The 24095-nt window shown below is 44.5% G+C and overlaps 1 protein-coding gene across 1 annotated transcript in view; it reads right to left on the reverse strand.

The window, feature by feature from the left end:
• Positions 1-22068, reverse strand: part of PRICKLE2 (prickle planar cell polarity protein 2) — a 401122-nt gene extending 379054 nt beyond the window's left edge. The window contains exons 1-2 of the mRNA XM_082412164.1: positions 21880-22068; positions 21027-21112 (exon numbers count right to left, since the gene is read on the reverse strand). Coding sequence (XP_082268290.1) covers positions 21027-21112; positions 21880-21921 — 128 coding nt within the window. The 5' untranslated portion in view covers positions 21922-22068. The remainder of the gene's footprint in view (positions 1-21026; positions 21113-21879) is intronic.
• Between the last annotated feature and the right edge of the window lie 2027 nt (positions 22069-24095).

Below are 24095 nucleotides of genomic sequence, written 5' to 3' on the forward strand. Positions count from 1 at the left end.
AACCTGGGGGCTGATGCTCTGATAGTTCTGCTTACCCTTCTCAACTTCCTGCTTCATTTTTAACAATCTTCGAAGTCATTTGTACCTACAGGCTACTGCCAATTGCTCAGTCTTAATCCTCCCATTTTAAATCATAAGTGACTAAGAATGTATTGAAGCAAAAAAGAAAGACTTGTGAAAACTTAAAAAAAATAAGAGTAGCTCCTTCACAGAAAGAGTTTAATTAAGAGAGGCTTAAGATATCTGAGCTGTTCTGAGACAGAAGTGGGTCCAAAGAACACTGGCCAAAAGTCCCTAGATCTGCATTCTGGGCCCAGTTTCAACTACATACTCCAGTATGTCAACCTCCTTTGGGTAGCTCTTGCTCCATCATATATAAATTAAGGATAATAATTCTTTAAAAGAAAAAAATCCAAGCACTTCCCATTTGTCAGACACTGTGCCAAATGTTTTATCTTTATTATATCACCTTTCCCTCAATGGAAACTTGTTAGAGAAGTACTGATATTCCCATTTTACAGATGAGGAAACTGAGGTTCAGAGAGCCTAAGTGACATGTCCAAATTGACAGAGCCGGTTAATGAGCAGCAGAGATTCCAGCCTGAGCCTATGATCACCTCCCTGTGTGGCATCCCCGCTTCTGGGATTTCACAGGAATACTGAGCACCAATCAATTGCCTCCCATTTCAAGTTGATCAGATTATGAATGAGAAAGTGCTTTGCTGGCTATAAATGATGCCCTGTCATGGATTTCATTCTTTGTGGATATCAGTCCGGGGACATCTTTGTGTTAATTTTCAACAATGGCATGCCACCTCCACCCAGTCTGCACAGTATTGCAGCTGCCCTGCCAAGCTTTGAGCAGGCTGAGTTCAGAGGCAACGTGCTACCGCTAAGGACTGAAAGAATACAATTCCCATGAGTGAACGCAAAAACTCCAAAACACCCACAGGCAGTTCAGATGTCCACACTAGGCATCTGAGCTATGGAATAAAACATCCCCAGGTCTCGCATCTGGGATCACTTACTTCTTTGTCCCACTTAAGACTGGCTGGAATATTGGTTAATTCTGCACCCCAGAAGCACCGCTACTCACTTTCCTACTTTGGAGACAAGCAGGTCTACAACTCCCGCTTATTTATGCTCTATTTATTTATGCTCAATTTATTCATTTATTGCAATACACACATCATTTTTCGTGTCTGCTGTTGGAAATGTTCTGCTCCACCAGAGTAGCTGAGCACTGACACCCCTTCAGAGGTCTTCTGAAACCATCTCCATCATGAAACTGCCTTGAAGCCAGAGCCACACACGGAGTGGCTTCCCTTGAACTTTCTCATATCTTCATTTCATTTCACGGGACAAGAGGACTTCAGACTGGAAAGGACCTGACTGGCTCAGCCACTTACTCATTCCACCAACTATTTATTGAGCACCTACCAGTAAATCGTTGTGCTATTTACATACAATGATGAACCAAACAGACACAGGTCCTTCCCTTCTAGTCGTGGGGAAAGGGGGGCTTATGGTCAGAGAAATGTTCTGAGAAGGTGACATTTAAACTGAGAATGGGAGGATGCGAAGAGAAGCAGCCAATTCTGGGATAGATGGGGAAAGGGCGTTCTAGGCAGAGGAAGCCACATGTACAAAGGACTAAGGGACGATCTCACAAAACCAAGTGTGGCCGAAGATGAGAACAAGCAGAACCTTACCTGCTGACGGGAGTATAAACTCTTTGGAAAACAGTGTATCTGTATCTAGTGAAGTCCCAGGTACACGCCCATGACCTGGCAAGGCCACTCCTGGGTACCTGCTCCAGACAAACTCTTACACACGTATCCCCAAAGGACAACTGCAGAAGCAAAGACTTCTGGCGAGACACACTTATGGCAAAACTATTAAGCAAAGCGAGGATGGTGATAAATTCATAACTCAGGGTAATGGTTACCTCTGAGAGGGGGAAGAGGATGGAATCACAAGGGATAATAACAAGGTTCTTTTTCCTAAAACCAGGCGGCAGGCTCACGGGTGCCATCACATCACTGTTGTTTATGCCTTATACATATTTCATTAATATTTTTTATCTGCTCAATATTTCATAAGAACTACTTCTTTGTATCCGAGTGCTGGGTGGAAAATGGATTAGAGTGGTGAAAAGGCAGAAGTGGGGAGATCTGTTAGGAGGCCAGGGCAGCGTTGAGGCAAGAAATAATAGTGGTTTGGAACAGAGCGTGATACAGAGGAGACGGAGAGAAGGAAATGCTTCTGGGCACAGTGTACCTGTGATTTTCAAACTGGGTTCAAGGTTTAGTTTAAGAAACACTGCCAGAGAGTGTGATGGGAGCAATGAGGGAGAGGGGCTTTCTTCCCTAATTTACTTAACCCCTTGATTTTTACAGATCTGTAAATCAAGACTCAGATGAGATGAAAAAAAATTAGGGGCAGAACAGTACCCAAATCATTAACACCCAGCCCTCTGCCTTCTTCCACCCATTCTTGCGGCTGAACACAAACTCTCATCCTGATACACCAAAATTCAGTACCCTGTGCATTATCAGTAGCTGAATGTTGACAGCATATTGATCCTTGTCTACAGTAAGGATGGTCTGTCGTATTCCCATAGAGACTCCATCAGGATAAAATTATTTAAAAGCTCCTATCTCAGTACAAGGAGGTTAAACCCAATATAGTGGTTTTGCAAAAACTTCAGGGTGGCATAGCAACATAATGAATCAAAATGGCATTCCAGCTATGAATATCTTGCCACAATAAAAAATAAAATTTTTAAATAGCATTCCAAAAAGTTTCTTCAAGATAAATCCTTGGCCATTTAAATTTAATCTTTTACCCTCATACACACTGATAGATCTAAACATCTTTGGAAACCATTTTTTTCTATTTAGCAATATTCAACTAATTAATTTGCACAACCCTTTGATTCGGTGATTCTATGTCTAGGAATTTATCCTGCAGGTACTGTCACATGTAAAGGCAACAACGAGCTGCAAATAAGAATGTCTGCTGAAGCACCATTGCATTAACTAGAAATTTTAAACATCCTAAATGATCATCAGTGGAGAACTGGTAAAAAAAAAAAAAAATTATGACACAGCTATATAATGGGGTATTACATGGTCTTTTTTCTGTAAGAATATTTATATATACTGATATTAAAAGCCCACCAAGATCTATTGTTATGTGACAAAAAGGAGGTATCTATGCTATGCCACCATTTACGTTAAAAAACAAAACATATGTACATATATACACATATACACACATACATATTCATACTGACCTATGTATGACATATGTGCATACCTATATGTATACATATGTGTCAAAGGACATCTAATTTAAAATATATAGATTTATGATATCAGTTTTACTGTATTTTATGGCATGTGAAGCCATAGTACACACACAATAAACTTTCTTGAATAAATTCCCTCTAAGCTTTTCATAAATCCATTTCCCAGTGCGTTCCTCTTCCTTTTGAAAATTTGACCCCAAAATGTCATCCAATTTTTTCTCAAACATTTTTTATTACCAATTTAACACTCTTCTCAGATAATTTGAGAAAATTTGGTCAGGAATAACCATCAGAAAGCGAATTCCAGCTTAAAGACTCACAGAAAACTAACCTGGGATACAACCAACAGGGCAGACTTTCCAGAAAGAAACGTTTTTGGATGGTGATTATTTAATTAAGAGGTTAAAAAGGCACATGCCGTTTTGTGCTCACACAAAGGCGATAGGGTTTCACTCCTCACTCACACAGTAGCACTGTGGCATACTTCTCCATGGATGTAATGTGAACCCAAGCCCTCTGCTTAGTCTGCTGGTAAAATGATAGGGACCATCAAAGGGATTAATCGTATTCCTTCACTCTGTACCCTTTAATCCTAAAATAAGCAGTTCTAAACGCATCCCAAAACAGGATATGCACTTTTTTAGGGGGTGAAATCAGTGCTACATGATGACATTCCTGAAATGTTCCAGGTTATTCCTCGATAGATAATGGCGCATATTCACAGAGCAGCTGAACAATAGGAAAAAATACTCTCTTTACTACCTATTATAATATAACCATAAGTCATTCACTCTAAGAACTTATGAAATGCCAAGGTTTCGGATGAAGACATCCCTGCCTCAGAACAGTATATTCTGGAAAAGCACATCTGCCCTTAGCAGGTATTCCTAAAATTAAAAGAACGGTTTTGGATTTTCAACCATTGAGAACACAATGTGTATCCTATTGCTATAGTCCAGCTGGGTTGAAATTTGGCTACAGGTGACTGAAAATCCAAAATAATAATGGCTTAAACAAGATGAAAATTGGACTTACCTGGTGACGCAGTGGTTAAGAATCTGCCTGCCAATACAGGGGACACGGGTTCGAGCCCTGGTACGGGAAGATCCCACATGCCACGAAGCAACTAAGCCTGTGAGCCACAACTACTGAGCCTGTGCTCTAGAGCCCGTGAGCCACAACTGCTGAGCCCGCATGCCACAACTACTGAAGCCCACGCGCCTAGAGCCCATGCTCCACAACAAGAGAAACCACTGCAACGAGAAGCCCTTGCACCACAACGAAGTGTAGCCCCCACTCACCGCAACTAGAGAAAGCCCGCGCACAGCAACAGACCCAACACAGCCAAAAATAAAAAAATAAATAAATAAATTTATTAAAAAAACAAGATGAAAATTAATTTCTCTCTCATGGAAATACAGTCTGGAGTTATACAGTCCAAGGCTATGATGTGTCTCTATGGTCATCAGGAACCCAGGCACTGCTTGTCTTATTCTGCTTTTCTCAACAGAGGGTTTGTACCTCATGGTCCAATTTAGTTCCTTGAGCTCCAACTATCACATCTACATTCCAGTGGGCAAGAAGTCGGGGGAAAAAAGGTACATGCTTTCCCTTCAAGAGAGCATCCCAGAAGTTGTACTTACTATTTTTACTTATATGCCTTTGGCTAGAGTTTAGTCAAATGGCAATCTCTAGGAGCAAGGACGGCTAGGAAACATGGCCTTAACTGGCTATGGGCCAGACATTATTTTGAAGGTAATATTTCTAAGGAAGAAGTACACAATGTATATGAGGACAACCAGCAGTGTCTATCACATTGAGGAATCACAAAAGAATGATACATACATATCTTATTTTTTTCTTGAAATACATAACCATACATTCATTTATAGTGGGTGAGAGAATTTTGCTTATGGGTTTACAGACAGAGTACCTTACACTTCACCCATAAAACACACCTATAATGCATCTTCTTCAATTTCCAGTTCAGATATTTTGTTTATGGGTGTTTTTTGGTTTGTTTTTGTTTTTTTAGAGTACTGTCAGAACTTAAAGATACTGTCAGAAAAAAAAAAAAAACACCTAAGTCCTTTTACAGTTTCTGCCTCTTTCCCAATCTTTTATAATTGTTTTAGGTCATTTCCAAGCATTCAGCTTAATTTTCATAGAAATAACAGCTCCTTTTTCTTCTCACATTCGTATTTCATGGGTTTATGTAGGTAACTTACCTAACTATAGTAGCAAGTATAACTGGCATAAGTAGTGTCAGCAACAAACAAATTCACCCTTGGTAAATATACAAGTCTACAACACAACTAGAGAGACCAGAAGAGTGAGAACATCCTGAAAAGGATGGCTTATCCAGCAAAGGGACTGACTGAAAAATTTCTGTTCTCCTAAATTTCTTCTTGCCCAAATCTCCTCAGTTGGCTATTTGAGCAGGAATAGTAATATTATTACTATTCGTAGCAATAATATTCCCTAGTAATATTCCCTAGTAATACTATCACCATGTATTAATGATGATGGGGCCTTTCCCATTCTATAATCTATCTCCCTCAATCTATAGATGAGGGAAACTGAGGTCCAGAGAAGTTAATTAAGTTTCCAAACATCAGAGGTGTACTAAGCACTTCCCAAAGGCACTTGCTGCTTACTACACTTTCCAATGCTTCTCACTGAGGGAGAATGGCACTGGCATTCAGGATAGGATCACCTTCATTGTGATGGAACCATCTCACAGACCACAGAAGAGTTAACATCCTGGTCTCCAGCCTACTAAATGCCACTGGCAACACTCCCAAGTCATCATGACAAGAAAACAGAAAATGTATCCATGAGTGGCCAATGCCCACATTCCTAGATGTAGAAGTGATTTTTTGATGTTGTAGGTAGCATAGTCTTTTATTTGTTGTTTTCCTGTCATTTCTTGGATCACACTAGCACAGCTATGGGTCTTGTTTACACCCATGGACAACTCCAAATCCTAAGGAATCTTAAAAGTCTTTTAATCTTCTTCACAGAAGCCAACAAAGCTTAGCCCAAACATGAGTATGCATACTATTTTAACATTTCCTAGGAAAAGAGATGCTATAGTTCACTGAACACAGACATCACAATTCTACCCAAACATATTTTCTAACAGCTATTCATACTGGACTCACAAATAAACGGAAACATTAGAAATGGTAACATTACTAAGAAAACAAATGATACCTTGTCATACACCTGCCTGATGAGATCCTTTGCCCAATTTTCTAATGAGTCATTTCATGATTTTATTAGAGCCGTTTTCACATCTTAAAAAATCAGGCCTCTATCAAATCTGTTCCAATTGTTTTTTCAATTTTCTTTTGACAATTTTAAAATTATTTCATCTCAAAATAAGCCATCTTCCTTTATGACGTCTGGGTTTCCTATCATCCATTCATTTACTCATTCATTCAACAAATTCTGGTGGGTATTTTGCTATGCACTAGATATTTTTCTGGGTATTGGAGAATTTAACAAAAGAAACATGGAACAAAATATCCTCGTGCAGTTTAAATTCTTGTGTAGGCTAAAGTAACTACATCGAGGTTGAGAAGGAAAGCCAGATAATCCATTACAAATATGTCAGGTATTGGTAAATGTTCTGGGGGGGAAAAAAAAAGAAGTCAGAGGAAGGGAAAAGGGAGTGACCTGAGTACTATTTTAGGATGGTCAAGGAACAATGCTTTAAGGAAACGGCATTGGAGGAGAGATCTGGAAGGAAGCGACGGAACAAAACTGATGGGTATCTGGGGGGCTGGTCCTGGGGGATGTCCCAGCAAGCGCAGAGGCCCCAAGGTGAGAATACGTCTGCTGTGTTTGGGAACCAGTAAGGTGGCCAGTGCAGCAAGAGGCGACTAAGAGAAAAAGGAAGAGCAAATACTTGAACTTGGATATGCTTTTTACTCTCTGAACTTGTAAAAGCATTTGTCCATAATCAGATTTTAATGTTTTGTTTTTTGGGTTTTGCTTTGGCTGCGTTGGGTCTTCGTTGCTGCGTGCAGGCTTTCTCTAGTTGCGGTGCGCGGGCTTCTCATTGCGGTGGCTTCTCTTTGTTGTGGAGCATGGGCTCTAGGCTCTCAGGCTTCAGTAGTTGTGGCTCGCGGGCTCTAGAGCGCAGGCTCAGTAGTTGTGGCGCACGGGCTTAGTTGCTCCGCGGCATGTGGGATCCTCCCGGACCAGGGCTCGAACCCGTGTCCCCTGCATTGGCAGGCGGATTCCCAATCACTGCGCCACCAGGGAAGCCCCTCAAATTTTAATGTTCTTTAAAAGTTTTGGATTAATCTCTTTTTATTCCAAATGGGAAGCTGCTTGTCCTAGCACCATTTATTGAATTTTTCCCCACTGCTTTTATATGTCACCTTTACCATAGACCACTGTTCCACAATACTTGGGTCGATTTTTGCAGATTTTCTAGTCTGTCACAGGAATCTATTCCTGCTCCAATACCATACTATTTTCATTTCTGTAGCCTTATAATGTATTTTACTGTCTGGTGGGGCTAGAACATCTCATTAATCTCTAGTCATTTTCACAGATACCAGACCTTGGCTGGTTCTACTTTCCAGCTGATGAAAGAGCTTAAAAACCACTTTATTAAATTCCATGGTGATAGGAAAGAGGAAGAAGCCAAGAATCTACTAAAGCTTAAGTGGGAGGTAGGGACCTTCTTTCCAATCTAAACTCCTAGCCCTCAACATCAATACCAACCATGTAAGAGTAACCTACACTACTTAGTGATAAGAAGGCGTATGGACTGCTACACTGGACAGTCAGTGAAATCATGTTTATCTGGTCTGATAAACTGATGTGACTATATAAGTCCTGGAGGGCTGGGCTATGGTGTTGACTGATGGTTCTCAAACTGTGTTCCCTGGGCCAGAAGCAGCAACAGCAGCGCCTAATTTATTAGATGTAAATTCTAAGCACCAACCGAGATCTAATGAATGGGAAATGAGAGGGGAGAGGAGCAGCCCTCCAGGTGATTCTGATGAATACGGAAGTGTGAAAACTATGGTTTAGAATCTATAAGAATCCTCTGGAGCCAGGCACATAACATGGTGTTTAAGAGCCCAAACAACAGTCAGGGTTGTAAGATTTAACCTTGGTTTGAGTACTAACTAGCTGCGTGACCTTGGGAAAGTAACTCACCTGCAGGCTCTCAGTTTCCTCATGAAACCAACGTGGATGATGGTGTTTCTCTCATGACAGGTTTCAAGAATTAAATAAGAATACAAGAAACACGCTTAGAATATAATGTCCCCAGCACATTGTAAATGTTCAATTCATGATAGGCTAACATGATGATAAAAAAATCAAAATTTGCTTTCATTTTATTTCACATAATTTATTCTGAAAAGCCTAGATCCATTCATGCTGGATTTAACAGAAATCAGGGAATGAGGAAGTACAATTAATGTTATACTTCTTCTGACTGTGTTTACGGAGAAGTGGCAGGGGGCAAGGGGGATAAGGATGGGGGAGGGATAGAGTGAGTCAGCTCCGGCAGGATTTTGTGGGACCTATTTCTAGGATGATGAAGAATTTCCTTTTCTAAGGAAGCCCACTTTTTTTCCCTTTGAAAGTGAATCGGTTATACAGCCTAGAGATTAATTAAAAGGCCCTAGGGCGAGAAGCTCTTCCCACAAATAACTGTCTACACACTACTACTTCATTTCCTATACATCTCCCTGGCAAGGCCCAACAAAAGCTCAAAGACGATGGATGGACTTCATAGGGTGACCCAGGGGTCAACTGATTCAGACAGCTGAATTCATCAATATGGGCAGCAAATTCCATCTCAGAGTTCCCTCTGCTAAGAGCAGCTTGTACAATCCTGTCCTGTTGCAAACATTTAACTGGCCCAGAAAAGACAAGTAAGTTGTATTTCCCACAAAGGTGCCCCAGAGTCAAGGCCCAGCCCTCCCACACCACTGTACTTTCACAAATAACACGTTTAGAAAGTCCAAATTGGGCACACTGCTTACAAATATGAAACTGTGTATATATATTTACATATATATGTGTATATATATATATATATATACATGCTTTACTTCCAGAATTATTATAATGGGTTGAATAGTGGTCCCTTCAAAGATCCACCTGGAATCTCTAAATGTGATCTCATTTAGAAAAGAGTCTTTGTAGATATAATTAAGTTGATGAAATCATCCTAGATTAGGGTAGGCCCAAATCCAATGACAAGCCCTTCGAAGAGAAGAGAAAGGGACAGAAACCCAGAGGAAGAACACTATGTGGTGACAGATGCAGAGAACGGAGTGACACATCTGTAAGCCACGAAGGCCAAGCACTGCCAAGAGTCCCCAGAAGCTAAGACAGGCAAGGGATGGATTCTCCCTCAGAGCCAAAAGAGGGAACGAACCCTGCCGACACCTTGATTTTAGACTTCCAGCCTTCAGAACTGTAACAGGATCCATTTTGTTGTCTGAACCCACACAGTTTGTAGTAATTTGTTTCAGCAGCTCTAGGAAACTAGTACAACTACATAAAACTCTACCATAAAGAAACTAGACTAGAAGGAAATCACACCCTAAAGCTAAGAGGTCTATACTCCTTCCTCGTCATGTGATGGAGTTAACGCTTTTTTTTTTAAAATAAATCATTTGACATTGCTGAATTTTCCAAATTGTCTACACTGCACACTTATGCAACAACTGGATCAAAATGAATGTAAAATAATAAATAAAACTGCCTTAAAACGCCGTTATCATCAAGGATTTTGAAGTTTAAAAAAAATTATCCAAAATCCCTAGCAGGTGGACACATCTATTAAATGCTTTTGTCTGCCAGAGCAGAAGAAAACATACGTATGTGTCCTTCCCTGTGGCTCCAAATATTCCAGACCAAAGGTGATGGAGACTCTCCCAGATATCTATTGTCTCCAAATCTGGGGCTTCATAAAGATGAAAGAAGCCTGTCGTTATGATTTCCAAACAACTCACTAAGTCGCTGGAGAAGCTCCAAAGGCCCAGTCATCAAGGATGCAAATGACAGGTGCGCTCCTGGGTGCCTGATTGCGGAACAAAAGACTTTGAGAAATTATATTATTAGAGTCATTTCATAGTGTCGTTGAAGAAAGAAAACACCTGCATTCTTTTAATAAGTCCCCGGGAGGCCTAATTCCTCAGCACGCAAACTTGGAGGACCCGCTCTGGGTGTTACATGTACACATAATGAGTCAGTTTTAAAGAATTGTGAAAGCAGTTTCTGCACCACCAAGTAGTTTACCAAACATAAAATCAAATAATGTTCTCATTAAATGCCTTCTGACAGTCAAATGTGCTTGGGTCTGTTTTGCAACATGGTGTCAGAATTGGTAAAGCAATGGGGAGCAGAAGTTCAAAAACATGTCCAAAGACTGGATAATGACCATTTTCTTTATTTTTACCTTGTTTTGACCTCAAATTGGCTGCTGAAGGGATGCACTGTAAACTCCCTCCCTTGACTGATCCCTTTGGTGGATGTTTCCTCTAGGAAACATGCAAATGGCATTTCTGAAGAATGCCCCCCACCTGCCTGCTTTCACAAACTCCCCAGAGCCCCCAATTTAACACCAAAGCTATAAACAAGCGGAATGGAGCCTCCTTTAATGTATGCAGATCTGATTAGAAAATTACAAGTAGCCTTTTACTGGAAATCGCATTATATTTAATTCAATTTCTCACCTTTCAGATACCCCAATAAGCTCAACACCACACCCTCTAATTTTATAGGAGTTTCATCTTTAAGACCCCAGCCTCAAGTAAGCCAACTAGCCTAGGGTTCTTCAGATATCTGACAACAGTCAGATCTCATCCCTAGGCCAGTGAGAATATAAGATTCTGTTTTTGCCAAGGTACTGTTTTATATTTAGACCAGGCGGGTCAAAATGACAAAGCTTAAGAGTCTCTCTTGGTTAAAGAATTTGTGATCTCAAGCCCTCAAAACCTGGTTTTGAATCTTGACTCCACTACTTATTATTTGCATGACCGAGGGCATGTTACCTAACTTCCCTGGGCTTCAGTTTCTTCAGATTTAGAAAGGAGAAGGTAAAATACATGCCTCAGAAAATTGTTCTGAGGATGACAAGAGGTGATGCATGAAAGAAGCCAAGCACACAGCAGGTCCTCAATCATATCCGCTCCAACCCAACAGCCTCTCCAGGACAGGGAGGATTTAGCTGCTTGGATGTTTTGCTTATTAGCACAGCTATTCCCACCAAGTGGCACCTTTATTCCAATCTGCCATTCTTATCATCCTTCCAATAGGACATATTCCCTCACTCACTTCTTCAAATCAGCAGTCACAACATCAGACGACTATAGCAGCCAGCCAGGAATGTAAATGGGTGAGGCAGGTCAGGTAAACAATAGGGAATGGTGGGGATTGTGGAAAAAGCCGAACACGTGTGTTCTATCTAAAACAATGGAAGGAATACGAATTGCCCGAAATTTTCATAATTTTTTCATTATTCCAGAGAAAACCTTAAATCTGAATTTTTACCCAAAATATCACAGGTTGGCAACTAATCAAAATTTTAAATCCTGTACAATGTCAACAAAATGTAGGTACAGTCCAGATCTTATCTCAGGAGTTTCCAGGGTATCATCTTGGGTTCAAATATTGTATAAATATCCTTGTTTCTCAAGGCTTAGAAAAGGAAGCTTCTGCTTAAGGACTGGTGACCGTGTAAATGGAAGTGTTTAGCATGGCACACTAGGCACCACAAAAATTCATACCTATTAAGCAGGCTTGGGTAAAATGAATTAAGTATTGCCTTGAGGAGGTGTGGTTTTCACCTTGGACATGAGTTTTCATGGGTGCCAGGCACAAAAAAGCCCCTTTTTCTATACTGACCCCAAGGGCAGCGTCTAACTGTCGTCTTCCTGTTATAGGTTGCAAATTGTTTTTACAAACATCATACGCATATTTCACTTAAGCAAAGAGACTGTGAGGGTATAAGGGCCAATTCTTCTAAACTCCATTTCGTCTAAAGTGTACCTGTCCCCAGGTGTGTCTGTGATGAGCCATGTAAATCTGCTATTCCATCAGGAAGTCTCATTCCTTTAGACCCTAAATCCTCACATCGGGAGGGACTCGACTCTATCTCTTCTGAGTTAAGGCTCTAAGACAAGAATCGTCACCCCCATTTTTAGCAAATGAAGGGCTGTGCCTCATGGTGGGGAAGTGACTTGTCCTCTGTCACATAACCTACAATGTCAGGGCCGTGAACCCAGGTGTTCTTGCTCCTTATCTAATTCTGTTTCCATTAACCCTTCTTCCAACCACAAACGTATATGGAGCCCACATTACGCATCATGCCCAATGAGGCACAATGCACACATTATCCCATTTAACTCTCACAATAACCAAGTAAGATAACCTCATGGTAATAAGTAATATTATTCCCACATTGCAGATGAGAAAACCAAGATAGGTTTTCAGGCGAGAAAACCAAGGAAGGCTCGGAAAGGTTAAGTCACTTTCCTAAGGATACTCAGCCTGTAAGAGGCAGAACCAAGACCACAGTTCCAGCAAAGTATCTTCAACGCCTGTCCCTTTAACCACACAGCTAGAACGCTCCCCCAGCAGCCCTTACAAGCTTCATAGAAATTTTTATGACACTACCTAGATATACACATTTCTTCCCAGAGTTCAACCCCCATGGCTCTCTCATATACAATGCAGGTAGAATCCTTTTGATTTCAAAATGCTCAATGACCTAGGAATCATTCCCTTTAGGGAATGCTCCCTCAGTTCACAGGAAATTCCCTCTGGGATACTCATTAATCGTAGAGTTAAAGGAGAATCTTCCAGCTTTTTGAGACCACAAAATAACAAATTCATTAGATTCCCCTCATCCCACCAACCTTAAACAACAGAAGCATAAGGATGAATGACAACCTTGCAACAGAATGCGGATATCACTTTGGGAATTAAAGACAAATAAAATGTGTTTTGAAAAAAGAGATGACTGACATCAGTGCTCTGTGTTTTCTCACTATTCATCAGGTACAAATTGTCACTTAGGGTGATTAAACAAGGATTAATTGCCAGGTTGCTCCACAAGCTGAGATGTTTCAAAGTTTCAGCCCAAAGAAAACACAAAAATACATTCCAATTTTTTAAGGAATGGGGGTGGAAGTTGGCAACATCTCTTTGGAGGACAATTTGACAAGAGCTCCACATCAGCATGTCGTAGCATAAGAAAAGCTATTGTCATATGGTGTATAATGAGGAACAAGGGAAAACCGCCAAAGCAGCCATGAATCAAAACTATTTAATTCAATGATAACCCATATACCGGATTCTAAAAACTAATAAATATATTAGATCTTTATGTCCTTTATACAATGACATATAAAGATATCCAAAAAGTATTTCTAAGTATGAAGAAAGTAAGCTATAAAAGACCATATGTGGGGGCTTCCCTGGTGGCGCAGTGGTTAAGAATCCACCTGCCAAGGCAGGGGACACGGGTTCGAGCCCTGGTCCGGGAAGATCCCACATGCCGCGGAGCAACTAAGCCCGTGCGCCACAACTACTGAGCCTGCGCTCTAGAGCCCGCGAGCCACAACTACTGAGCCCACGTGCTGCAACTACTGAAGCCCGCGTGCCTAGAGCCTGTGCTCTGCAACAAGAGAAGCCACTGCAATGAGAAGCCTGCGCACTGCAACAAAGAGCAGCCCCTGCCACAACTAGAGAAAGCCCACGCACAGCAATGAAGACCCAACACAGCCAAAAATAAATAAATAAAATTAATTTAAAAAATAAATAAATAAAATAAAATAAACTTATAAAAAAAAAAAAAAAAAAAAAAGACCATATGTGGGGCTTCCCTGGTGGCGCAGTGGTTGAGAATCTGCCTGCCAATGCAGGGGACACGGGTTCGAGCCCTGGTCGGGGAAGATCCCACATGCCGCGGAGCAACTAGGCCCATGAGCCACAACTACTGAGCCTGCGCGTCTGGAGCCTGTGCTCCGCAACAAGAGAGGCCGCGATAGTGAGAGGCCCGCGCACCGCGATGAAGAGTGGCCCCCGCTTGCCGCAACTAGAGAAAGCCCTCGCATAGAAACGAAGACCCAACACAGCCAAAAATAAATAATAAATAATAAATAAAATTTTTTAAAAAAGACCATACGTGGAATGTGTATTTTCTATAAAATTTTGTTAATAAATAATTTGAATGAATCTGAAGAAAAAAATCCCAAGCCATAAACAACATGTATCTCTAGCTGTGGCGGTGAGTAAACTGTTTCTGGACAGGGCCAGCTAGTAAATACTTTGTTTTGTGGACCATGAAGGCTGTCTCAACTACTCAGTTCTGCTACTGTAAAAGCAGCCGTAGATGATGCTAAATGAATAGGCATGGCTGTGTTCCATTCAAACTTTATTTATGGACTTAAAATTGAAATTTCGTGCAATTTTTTTTTTTTTTTTTTAATTTTTGGCTGTGTTGGGTCTTCGTTGCTGTGTGCAGGCTTTCTCTAGTTGCCGGAGCAGGGGCTGCTCTTCGTTGCGGTGCGCGGGCTTCTCCTTGCGGTGGCTTCTCTTGTTGCGGAGCACGGGTTCTAGACGCGTGAGCTTCGGTAGTTGCGGCACGCAGGCTCAGTAGTTGTGGCTCACGGGCTCTAGAGTGCAGGCTCAGCAGTTGTGGTGCACGGGCTTAGCTGCTCTGAAGCATGAGGGATCTTCCCGGACCAGGGCTTGAACCCGCGTCCCCTGCATTGGCAGGCGGATTCTTAACCACTGCGCCACCAGGGAAGCCCGTGATTTTTAAATCTTTCATAATAGCCATGTCTTATTTCAAAAATCAGAGATAATACAGATACTTTGGGATGAACATACATATTTCCTCAAAAGAAAAACCTCTATTTAGGTGCTTCAGCTTCTACCAGGCCTATTATCAAATGCTAATGACATAAGGAAGGTGAGCTAACCAGCATTTCTTAGCTGCTAAGCATCTTTCCCTACCTAGAGGATTCCAAGAATTTCTTAGGCGCATGCGCGTGGACACACGCACACACACCCCACCTCCTTTTTTTCCCCTTTTCTTGGCACACCAGTTGACTGAGACAGAGTGGTTTTTCCTGCCCAAGCAAAAAAAATCAGTGGGAACCCATTTCTTAGCCAAATTACAACCACTAAAGGAAACCAGGCCGGCATCTCCCCAAATTACCACCCCAGTCGTCAATCAACACAATTACCAGGGCAACTAAGGAAAGATGCTTTTCAAGGCGCAGTCCTGGCTGACCCAGTGAGCGCTGCTTGGGGAACAGCCGCTCTGAGTCCAAGCATCCTGCCTGGAAAGGCGGCCGTTGTCCCCAGACTCACCACTCTGCATAATTAAAATGACTTCACAAGGCTACCATTGCTCTGGGCTTTCCATATCAGCCGCTCATCAAAGTGCAACTCCGGGAGGCTTGTTCTGAAAGCCAGCCTTTTAATGCAAGAGTCAAATCTACATTTATCAGCAAAGCTGAAACGTTAAAGGGATTACAAGGAGCTTAGAATCCACCGGCGGTTCATTGATCCGGTCTTGCCAGCCTCATCTCCACATGCCCTTTAGAAATGGCTTTAGTCTGTTCCCTGGTTCTTTGGTTGCCTTTGATTTCAGCACCATTCTCATCCAGGTTGGAGGGGATGTTTCCTTTAGCTCTGAACCTCCCCAAAGGTTCTCAGATTCCTTTCTTCTAAAACTAAGAGAAGCTACTTGCATATTCCCCTACTAGTGGTACAGACCCGGAGTCCGCAAACATTTTCTGTAAATGGACAGAGAGTAAATGTTTTTGGCTTTGTAATCTGTACATTATCTGTTTCAAGTACTCAACTCTACTGCTGTAGGTCAAAAACAGCCACGAACAATATGTAAATAAGTGGGAGCAACTTTGTTCAGATAACAATTTATGGGCACTAAAATTTGAATTTCATAGACTGCATATGTCATGAAATATTATTCTTCTTTTGATTTTTTTTCCAACCATTAAAAAATGTTAAAACCATGCATGGCTTATGAATCATACAAAACAGGTGAAGGGTCTGATTTGGCCAGCAGGACCTAGTTTGCCAACTCCTATTCAAAGTATGTCCCTGCACCAGAAGCCTCCGCATCACCTGGGAGCTTGTTAAAAAAGGCAGCATCTTAGTCCTCTGCCCTCAAGCCTGTTGAATCAGAATCTGCATTTGAACGAGATCCCCTGGTGATGCATATGCCAGCCAAGTTTGAGAATTTCTGGTCCAGAACACAGAATTGTGAAGTCAGACAGGGTTGGAAGTCAGACAGCCCCATTGACTAAGGGGCTGCAGAACCTTAGGCAAGTTATTTAACCTGAGACTCACTTTCCTTAACTATCAGAAGGGGTGTAAATAATTGCACCAACTCCAAGGACTGTTGCAAGTGAAAGATTGGAAGGATGTGAGACGCTCACCTGGCATTGTCAACACTTTAAAAATGGCAGCTAATATGACAGAAGATATTACTATTTTTTTTAATATGATTTTTGGAGAGATGAGAATACTCATTTAGGGTTCACAATTTCCAATCACTTCCAGGACCTGACAGGTCACCTAAGTGTTTGAAGAGATCCCCGAATGCGACTGGAATGTTGGTGACTAGGGTGAGTCAAGGTCACACCCATCTAAAGGGAGACCTCTTGTGTGCTGCCACTTACTGCCACATAGGAAAGTCGGCCCCACGTTACCACATCTTTGGATTCTTCAAGAGAAGCTGGAAACCTGGATTTTAATGTTAGAAGAAGTCCCTCATTTAATGCACTGTGCAGACCAAACAAAACCCATCCACAGGCTGGATAGTGAGCCGAGGGCCTCTAGTCTGTGACCTCTGCCTTAGAATAGAGAAGTCACAAGAGGCAGGGAGTCACAGGGAAACCAGCCTGGGTTTTAGAGCCAAATCCCAGCTTCATTCTCAGTAGCCAGGAGACCTTGGGCCACTGTTTGAACAACTGTGAGCTTCAGTTTCTCATCAGGAAAATCACCACCTCTGCCTCATAGGTTTTGGTGAGGATGCAACACAAATGTACGTTATCAATAAAAAGGTGGGGAGACAGCTCGGACAGAGTAAGTACACAGCCTTGTCACTGCTGATGCTGCTTTGGTATCATTATTATCATCTTTATTCCTCAGTGCCTAGGCATTCAAAGGGCAAATCGTCACTGTAAAAATGGCTATTTCCCCCTCCCTGCTCAAACTGGGTACAAACAAGCAAGTCCAATTAACCCCCACTCAGAAAGCTGTCTCGTGGCAGAGTACACGAAGTGCCTAGTTATTAATGATTTTCTTCTGACCACAGTCCACAAAGATGCCTTAATCTTCCTCTTAATGAGAATTCCCTCAGCAGCCTGGCCACTGCGGGATTTGTCCTGGGCTGCCTTGAGGGGCTGCTTTTTTGGGGCCAGGTCACCTGTAGGGAGCAGTGCCCATCTTTGCTCCCCAGCTGCCCTACATCAGGTGGAGGAGAGCGCTTTGGCTGATGATTATGAGCCCTCTCCAACACATGGAAACTCCTGTGGGTTTTGTTTTTTTTGTGTGTGTTTTTGTTTTTTAGAAATCCTAAAAATCGCCACATTTGCCACCTAAAGGTGTGGGTGACAATATAAATGGGGAAGGAGAATGAGCCCTCAGGAAAATCTCCATAAAAGATAACAGCCCTCCACAGAACCTTAGGCATCTTTGGTCACACACAGAAGCCCCGGAGGGCAGAGAGCCAGCTGGCTGAAGCAGTGCCAGGTGTTGTAACTCCGCTGTCCTCAATCTTTGCCCTGCACATGAATCAGCTGGGGATCTTGTTAAGGCCTAAAGTCAGACTCAGCGAGTCCAAGGCAGGGCCTGAGACTTCACATTTCTAACAGGCTCCCATGAGCCGGTGATTCTGCTGGTTCCTGCCTCAGGTTTGAGTCAACAGCACCCTCCTCGCTCGCTTCATCTACGTCGCTGTGCAAATGCCACCTCCTCAGAGAGTCCTCTCTGGACCACCTTATCTAAATTGTGATTATTTGTTGAATGAGGGCAGGAATCCTGTCTATTTTGTTCTTTGCCGTATCCCCGGCACAGCGCAGCACCTGGCACAAGCAGACCCTCCAATATTTGTTCAGTGGAGAGATCCCAGCGTGACGGCTGAGGAAAATGCAACTCAGGGAGCCTGAGTCTTTCGCCCAAGGTCACACAGCTTGGCAAAACCAGAGCAAGACCACAGCCCTGCTCCCTCTGGACTTCAAAGCCCCAGCTCTCTCCAGCACACCAGAAAGGGAAGCAAAGTTTGTTTACAACCCGCTTCCTCCCAAGAACTTCAGTACCTTCGTGCTGCAGGCAGGAACACAATTCCGTTCTGCTTTTAGGAGCTGCCTGCTGTGTGGACAACGGTTTGGAGGGGGAGCATGTGGAAGCAGAGAGACAAGCTGACACCCACGAGCGGTACTATTTAGGGTGCCTTGGTGCTTGGGGGCAAGGGAAATTCACTCTCCTTGAAACAGACCAAAGGCAGCCTTTCAGCCTGTGCCAGGCTAGCCTTCCCTCCTATCCGGATACAACTGTCTCTCCCAGGGGCTCAGAGTGCCCGCCCCCCCCCGCCCCCCCCCAGTCAGAGGAGTGCAAACGGAGCATACTGTGGATTTCAAACTGCCAAAAAGAATATTGTGCCGTAACCCAGAAATGGTCGTCCCCCTTCTCTAAAAGGTCACCCAAAAGCATGCCCATGAGGGAAAAGGAGGGGGCAAAAAGCAAGGACCTGCTTCCTTTCCAGCAATGGGTGGAAACACCATAAAAACCGCATTCATGGAGGCTTTTCTGCTGCTAGTGAAGAAACTGCTTCTGCATGAAAACCCATCTCAGCCTCGTGAAAGGCTCTTTCCGAAAGAAAGGCTCCATAATGGGCTGAAAATCAAACGCTCGTTTTCCCCTCACAAAACCAGCTGGGTTAAAACGGCTTCAGGGTCTCTAAGAAACTGTGGTCATGACAGTCTAAAGTGACCGGGGACACCCAGCAGCCTCAAGCGAGCTAGTTATGGTTCCTGCAGGGCAACAGCTGAGAGGAAGCTAAAAATAATTGACAAAAGTAGCTAATGTTTATTGTGTGCCTGGTATGGAGCAAACCATGTGTTTTCAATATCTCATTTCATCCCTACAATAAAGCTGAGAGGTTAAGTACCATAACTATTCCCACTTAACGGAATGGGGAAACTGAGAACTAGGGAGAGTGACTGGCTGGAGGTCAGAGGTCACAGAGACCGAAAGGAGGGGAGCCTGGGTACACACCCACACTGTACCATTGCCCCATAAGCCTCTGGTCAGAAGTTGACCCAAAGGCTCCAGAGTAGGGGAGGAGCCGGAAATCACTCTCCTGTTCATGACTCTGCCTTTCCCACCCCCATTAGAGCACAAGATGAATCAAACAGGATCCAACAGCAGCACCGTCACGCAGGATTTGGTTGAAAAAAATGACGCTTCTGCACCTATTCCCATGTATTGCCACTTTCACATTGGGGACACTCCAGGGGCCAGTCCAGAGCACACCTATTTGGGCTACAACATCGGCAGGACTGATGGATGCCTATGTCTGCGCATTATATATTTATAAGGTCGCCCGGCCTTGCCTCTGCCACAGAAGTTATTAAATACTAGGGAGCCATAAGGGCTGCACTCAGTGTCCTGAAACAAAGGCAAAGAGGCTGCCAGACCCATCAGAGGCAGGAACAAAAGCATTTAATTTCTGAAGGAGCCGGTTGGGAGTTTCCTTATAACTGGGTGCCCAGCACACATGACCAACTGGGAGAAAGGAGAGAAGCACGCACAGAGGGGAAAAAAACCCAAACCAAACCAAAACAAATCAAAGCAGGCCTTTCTCCCCAGTATCCAGAAACAGCATTCTTCAAAGGGACATGGCGGGTGGGGGGGGAGGAAGACGCATTAAGCAAGGAGAGAACCGGTTACAATGTTGCAGAATTTTCTCCTGCGACTGCTTTTGCCTTCTCATGAAGTTGCCAAGAAGGATCCATCTCTTCTCTTTATATCACCAAACAGAGAGCCTGGAAGCCTGCACCCTAACTTTTCCCAGCCAGAGCCCCAGCAGCCAGATGTACTGGGAGGGCACCCAGATCCCTTGTCCCCCAAACATAATCATTCCAATCCAGGCTGGGGCTGCCTGGAAGTCAACATTCACGGCACATTAATAAGAAACATCTGGCCACCGAAGAGGGTTGACACAGCACAGGCAGGCAGTGGTGGATTTGTGGTTGGGACCCAGAGTTACAGAGGCTGAATTAAAAACACAATTGGAAAACACCAGCTAGTCCCAAGAATCCTACACATGCTGTACTGCGGCACTTGGAAAAACTGTCGTGCCTAAGTTGAATCGCTTGGGACAGAGTGACTTAGATACACAGAGGGTGGGTGCAAGAGACCCAAAACTCTCACATCAGGGAAATGCAGCCTGAGCCCGGCTCTCCTGCATTCTCAGTGTCTGGTCACCACTTCCACCTTCAATATTTGTAGCAGATGTAGTCCCACTCTTAAAAGAACAGCCTTTGCATTCTTTCCATGTGACTTACGCGTGAATTTAAAAGGCGAAAAATGTGCTTGTGTGCATACATACACATATATGGCATACATGTATAGGTTTCCCCCCTGCAGTAGTGTGTCTTTAGGAATCCCATGTAAGGGGTCCTACCTCCATTTATGCAAGGCGAACCCTGGGCACTGGTCACCACAGGCGTTACATGGCTGGCCTCTCTCGATCCGCCCCAGTCGGGTCAACTTCAAAACAAAAAGACAACACAAGCATGTTTCCGCCACCGGGGCTCCCTCCAAAGCCCCACTGTGCCCCAGGCGGGACGGCCTGCCTCTCCCACCCCACCTCCTCTGATTTGACTCCGAAGCTCCTCTCCGAGGTAGGGGATTTGGGGTGGGGCGCTGCCGGTGCCCCTGGGGTGGTCTCTCGCCTGGGGAAGTCTAGGCGGGCTGTCTCTGGCGTGGGCACTAAGCCACCAAGAAATGGCCCTGACTGGGGCTTTGTCTCCCCCAGACACCTTGGTCACGGGTTTCTAAGAAACAAAAGCAAGACCTTTCTGCTCCCCGGAATCCCTAAGAAGCGACCACCGCGCGCTCGCCTTGGACCAGGCTGGGGCTTCCGGGAAAGGGGGCAGCACAGGACACCCCCAAAAACAGCCCCAAAGTCAAGTCCGCGGCCAGAGCTCCAAGAAGCTGGAAGCTGGAGCTTGGGTGCTGGGAATGCGACCTACCTTAGGGGAAGGGGCAAAGGAGGGGGCTTCCCGGGACGCCCCCGGACCGTGACATTCAGGGTCACGGTTCCCGGTCTGGCTCTCCCCGGGACTCGGGACCCGGACTTAACCCCTTCTGCCCCTACGAGCGCTCCCGCGCGCCCGGGCCACACCCCCGCCCGCGGGGCCGGCTTACCTGGGGCCACAGGTGCGCGGCCGCCGGGCGGAAGGAGTCTGGGCAGGGGCGCTAGCGGAGGGCCGGGGTACCGGGGGATTGGCCCCGCTCGGGCGGGGCACACTCACCGAGCGGCTGGAGAGTCTTTTCCGGGAGCTCCGGCTGAACATGGCCGGGCGCCTCCTGCAAGCAGCGCCGTCCGTCGGTCCGTCCGCACCACGGCCGCGAGGGCGGGTCGCCTGGGCGGACACCTTCGGCGGCCGGTGGGCTGTCTCCGCCTCGCAGCCCCAGGCTGGCTCCGGAGCACACGCCTCCCCCTCCTCCCTCGCCTGTGCCTCTCGCCCTCCCGCCCGCAGGTCCCTCCCTCTCTCCCGGCATCCCCCCGCCCTCCCCGGGCTCGCCCCGCGGTCCACGGGCCCTTCCCGTCCCTCCCCGGGGGGCGCCCAGCTGTGCCTAGTTTCTCCCTTTCCCTGCTTCCCGGCCGGCCCACCGGGGCTTACTCCCTTCCCTCACCTGGGCCCGCCCCCGAAGTCTCTTCCCTCACCCTCGCCGCGGAAGTTAGGGGCAGGGACCACTTCAAGGCCCTTGCTGCTGTAGCTGGGATAGGGGGTGGAGATGGAGGGTTGGGCGTGGAGATTTTTTTTAATTAAAATATAATTCACCTACAGTAAAAATCACCCATTTTAGTGCACAGTTCTGCCAGTTTTGACTAATTCATACAGACCTGTAACCAGCAGCACCATCAAGATACCGAAGTCCCATCACCACCAAAGTGGACTCTTTTAAAAGTCTGCACCATGCGTGGAATCTATTTAGTATTTCCTAAGTGTTGGTAAATGAGGAGAAGGAGGATGCAAAATGGCCCTGTATCTACTTCTGCAGGAGATGCTCATTAAGTAATCACTGACTGCAAGCTTTGAATCCCCCGTGACCACGTGCCCATTCTTTTTCCACCACTTGCTAGCTAGTGATCTTCCCAAATTAACTGACTTCTTTTTGCTTCTGCCTCCTTATCAATACCAGTTTTAAAAGCTATAACAAGAGTCCTAACCTCACAGCATTGTTGAGAAAGATGAGTTGGGACACCTAATAGTTGTTATACATGTTATAACAGGCACAAACTAAGGGCTCATTAAAATCAGCTGTCAAAAAAAAAAATTGCAAGTCATGGTGTCCACTTAACGTTGATGTTTCAGCTCAAATACCACCTCCCCTGAGAGAACTTTCCTGATCCCGTATTGTAACATCTCTCACACATGCACTCCCTCATATGGCATGTAGCATACATTGAAGTGATCTTGTTTACTTATTTGTCAAAAGAAGACATTCTTGTCTGTGTCAAAAAGATAATTCTCCCAGTTTAGTGTTTTTCCAGATGAGACACTGAACTTGAGTGAAGAAAAGCAGCTTGCCTGGGGTAATGCAGCAAATTAGTGGCAAGGCCAGTCTACCTATACCCCAAATCCAAAACAAGAGGATGACACAGCTTCGATACCGCCCCTCCCCCTCCCCAGTGTGAGTATGTATTAGTTGATGACCTTCAGTGCCCCAAGGGCAAGGTTCGGTTTGAGTTCAACTTTGGTGAAGGGAGTGAGGTCTTGGCCTCAGGAGCAAAATTTACAGGGGTGCCCACAAACTCAGTAATCAAGATTTTTAGGCAATAAATTAAAGAATCAAAATGAATGGAAAGAAAAAGAAAAAAAAAAAATGAACGGAAAAAAAGTCCATGATGAACAGAATATCGTTTTAAAGATAAGATCCTATCCTACACGTACACATCTCTGCCTAACTCACCTCACCCTAATCCTAGCCCTGGGAAAAATGCTCCAAAACTCAGTCACCTAAAGGGTAGATTCCCCTATATTGCATTTTTCCATTTACCCACCGCCCACCATCACCAGTGGAGGGTATGCTTGCAGACGGTAAACGCCATGGCCCATTCATCTCTTCATTTGCCCAGGCCTAGCGCAGGGTCTGGCTCATTGCAAACGCTCCACGTTTGTTCAATGACTAAATAGAAGGCAGTAGCTTTGGTAGGGCTGGGGGGAAGGGAGTGTTAGCAATTCAAACCCCAGTCATAATCAGTACCAGCCCAGGATGCTCACCTGGTCTTCTCAGCAGGGCTACCATACAGCCAGCTCTGCACCACACTGCACATGGCCTTGTAACTGGCAGGAACAGGTTGGGAGGGCAGTGTTCACAATGCAGTTATTACCTATTTGTATTTTAATTATAAAGATGTTTAGCAAAGGTCAGTAACAAAACCGGTGCATTACAAGTTGCTAACAGATGGAGGGAATGATCTCCATAGAGAGGAAGCAGCACCTTTTTCAAATTCCCTGGA

Source organism: Balaenoptera physalus (genome assembly GCF_965194825.1).
Source record: "Balaenoptera physalus genome assembly, chromosome: 11".
NCBI lineage: Eukaryota > Metazoa > Chordata > Mammalia > Artiodactyla > Balaenopteridae > Balaenoptera > Balaenoptera physalus.